The sequence below is a fragment of the Cryptomeria japonica genome, chromosome 6 (genome assembly GCF_030272615.1).
Source record: "Cryptomeria japonica chromosome 6, Sugi_1.0, whole genome shotgun sequence".
In the NCBI taxonomy this organism is placed as follows: Eukaryota; Viridiplantae; Streptophyta; class Pinopsida; order Cupressales; family Cupressaceae; genus Cryptomeria; species Cryptomeria japonica.
Window position 1 is genome coordinate 100,606,401 of NC_081410.1, and position 3,567 is coordinate 100,609,967.

Here is a 3,567-nt window from a genome sequence, read left to right on the forward strand (position 1 = left end):
TTATGTTCTTATGCTTTACTGGTTTGCACAATTGGTACGATCCATTGCTGATTCAGCCTCTACCCTAAAGTCCATATGCTGATCAAACTTTGAAAAGATAACAGCTAAGCTTTCTTCCAATTTAAAAATAAAATTTAATGATACACCTCACTTATATTGAATGATTGAAAAGAGAAGAGAAGAAGAAGCATTTTTGTTACTTTTCAACAATATAATATTGAAAAAAGGTTGACCAACGAATATAGTGACAATTTACACGGACCCGCACGTTCCTGTAAAAAGCTGAATCTTCTTAATTAGAAATAGTATTTACTAAACTTTAATGGATTCTCTCATTATATAAATGAAAACGCAAATTTGAAAGGCAACTTAACTATTGTTAATTAAGAGGAAAATAGGCCGCCAACCCGACACCCAATACGTTCGAAAGGCCAAAGGCACAATATATTTGAGGCTTTTATTTTGCGTAACGTGCAACACATGTTCAACTCAGATAGTGGAAAACAGTTCCAAAGGAGAGTACCAAAAAAACACATTTTACAACTATTCCACGTTGAAATCTTGCATCCACGTGAAAGCAATTGTAAATGTCTTTGCATGGACAGAAAAAGCCTACAAATACCATCAAATGAGAGGCTCCAAATGCCCAACAAGCCAAGCTCAGCTGTTTGTCGAGCAATACAAGCCCAGTTCAACTCCACATTCTGTGGTGAAGAAAGAAGCGGCACCATTTTAATACAGTGGGTCTGCAGTTACTTGTGCATAATGGGAAAAGGAGGAATTTCTCACGAAGTCCAACCTGGTTATCCTCAAGATCCAGCGGATAACACTTCTCAACTTCTGTCACCCTTGCAGATGGGCCCGCTGTTCAGCCTTTCCCACAGGTAAAACATATATTTCGCGTTCATCAATTCCTGCAACCATTTTCAATTTCTCGAAGACCATTGCAGTCTCTAATTTGATTATTATTTTTAATGTGTATAGAGTTGTGTTGGCTCCTGTAACTCGGTGCCGCGCAATAGACAACATTCCTCAAGATTGTCACGTGAAGTTCTATTCTCAGAGGACCACCAAAGGAGGTCTTCTTATCTCAGAAGCTAACGCCGTCTCACCCCAAGCTATCGGGTATGTAAAACTACAATCAAAAGTTTAATGAATGTGTTTTCATTGGACTGGGGTTACAGATGAGATCTTATTTTACAGGTTTCCACATTCTCCTGGTATTTTCAATCAAGAACAAGTAATGACGTGGAAAAAGGTTGTGGACGCCGTTCACGCTAAGGGCGGCGTAATTTTTTGCCAGCTCTGGCATGTCGGCAGGGCTTCGCACACAGGTAAGAAATTCAATCAATTATTGGCTCTTGTTTGACAGTTCATTTTTCGTTCTATATGGATTTTGTTTAGATTTGGCTAGTGTTTGGGTATTTGTTGCAGTTTATCAGCCCAATGGGGAAGCTCCCGTATCGTCCACAGGAAAGGCAATATCAGAAGAGTGGAGCATCTTGATGCCCGACGGCTCTAAGGCCACTTACTCCCCCCCACGTGCGCTATCCACGTCTGAAATAGCGGCTGTGGTTGAAGAGTTTCGAAAGGCTGCGAGGAACGCCATGTGCGCGGGATTTGATGGTGTGGAAATACACGCCGCACACGGGTACCTGATCGACCAGTTCCTCAAGGACGGAGTAAACGACAGAGTGGACGACTACGGTGGGTCACTCCACAAGAGATGCCGCTTTGCCACGGAGGTCGTGGAGGCGGTGGTGAGGGAGATTGGAGCTGAGCGCACCGCCATAAGAGTGTCGCCCATCATAGATCACATGGGCACTACTGATTCGGATCCCCTGACTCTCACCTCTCACTTAATTGGTCTCCTCAATTCATATCCTCTTGCTTACCTCCACATGACTGAGCCCCGATTCACAAAAGAAGGCCTCAAAGACGAAGGGGCAGAGGGCGAGAGTAGGGCTGCGGCAATGTGGAAGATGGTGAAGGAGGAATACGGGGGAAGGCTTATGAGGAGCGGCGGATACAGCAGAGAGAGTGCTATGGAAGCCGTGTCCAGTGGAAGTGCAGACATGATATCCTTCGGTAGGCTTTTTATTTCGAATCCGGATCTGCCCTTGAGATTCGCTCTGCAAGCCAAGCTCGCCAAGTATGACCGCTCTACTTTCTACACCCATGACCAGGTCGTGGGTTACACTGATTACCCGTTTTACATCCATAATTCCCCTGCATCAAATTCAAAGTTTGATCAGCCTGTTGACTTTAGAGCAGAGGTTGAATCATCATGAGCCGTGACAATGCTGCAAACTGGCGAAGCAGATGAACAATTCCCCACTAAATACTTGACCGAGGTATAGATTAACTGTTATCAAGTTAAGACAAGTGTCTTCTTTTTCATTTTCGACTCGTATGCCGTCGTAGTGCTCGAAGCTGCGACAACGCAGATTCAATTCTACAGAAATTGTATAAATTAATTTAATAAATCATTATGAAAAGGGTTTGAACAAATTTTGGTAGATGGAACGGACAACAAATTTATTTTCGATGAATTTCTACAGTTGACTTTGCTTTCAAAGAACAGAAAATTAACATTTATTAGTATGGACAATGAAGATTGACATGTTCATTTATAGGTAATTAAGAGGTTAAAACTCTCTTAAAAAAATTGTTAATATAATTTATCTAAAAAATATAGAGATATTCTTTTTCAGTGATTATTTGATTTGTTTATCATATTTTTTGGAAAATAAGTATTTAAAAAAAATATATTTTAATATCTTTTATATAGATTTTCTTAAAGATCGGTATTATAGTAACACTTACAATTGTATCATTTTAACAACACTATTTTTGTGATTTAATCATTTGTGTTTGAATAATATTATAATTAAATATAAAATTGTGCAATTAGTTTGATCTTCTATTTCTTTAGTTGACTTGCTTTCCTATAACCAAAAAGTAATATTTATTATTATTTAAAATGAACATTAAAAGTTATGAAGAAATTAAAATTCTTCTAAATAAGATAAATATAATTTATGTAAATATTCTTTTTGAAGTGATTATTTGAATTATTTATCACATTTTAAAAAAAAATAGTTATTTCAAGAAGGATGTATCTCAATGTCTTTTATGTAGATTTTTCCAAAGATAGGTATACTAGTATCATCTATAATTGTAATATTTACAACACTTTTTTTAGTGATGTTATCAATTCTATTTGAGTAATAATGAATAATAACATAATTGTGAATATACTTTGATCTTCAAACATACCTTATGTCTTGTAGATGTTATAGAAAAATGAGTTAGATTTTTTAGAACCAAAAGTGGGAAGTACCTTTAAGAAGTACAAGATCCTTTTATTCAGCAAGTCATTTCATGAGTTGGTGAATCAATTTGAATCATCATGGATGTTATCTCTAAATGACTCTATTGAACAATTACAAAAGAATAAGCATTCATAATTGAACAACCATGAGATCTATTTGCAAGATTATTTTCTATCCAAATATTGAAAGTTAACTAAACCCTTTCAACCATAGCAATTAATAGCTCCAAATC

At 37.3% G+C, this 3,567-nt stretch overlaps 1 protein-coding gene across 1 annotated transcript; it reads left to right on the forward strand.

The window, feature by feature from the left end:
• Positions 1 to 653: 653 nt before the first annotated feature.
• LOC131039734 (12-oxophytodienoate reductase 7) lies at positions 654 to 2,505 on the forward strand. Its single transcript, XM_057972574.2, has 4 exons — positions 654 to 884; positions 985 to 1,125; positions 1,204 to 1,334; positions 1,435 to 2,505. The coding sequence occupies exons 1-4, from the start codon at positions 766 to 768 to the stop codon at positions 2,289 to 2,291; spliced, it is 1,248 nt and encodes a 415-aa protein (XP_057828557.1). The 5' UTR covers positions 654 to 765; the 3' UTR covers positions 2,292 to 2,505.
• The last annotated feature ends 1,062 nt before the right edge of the window (positions 2,506 to 3,567 follow it).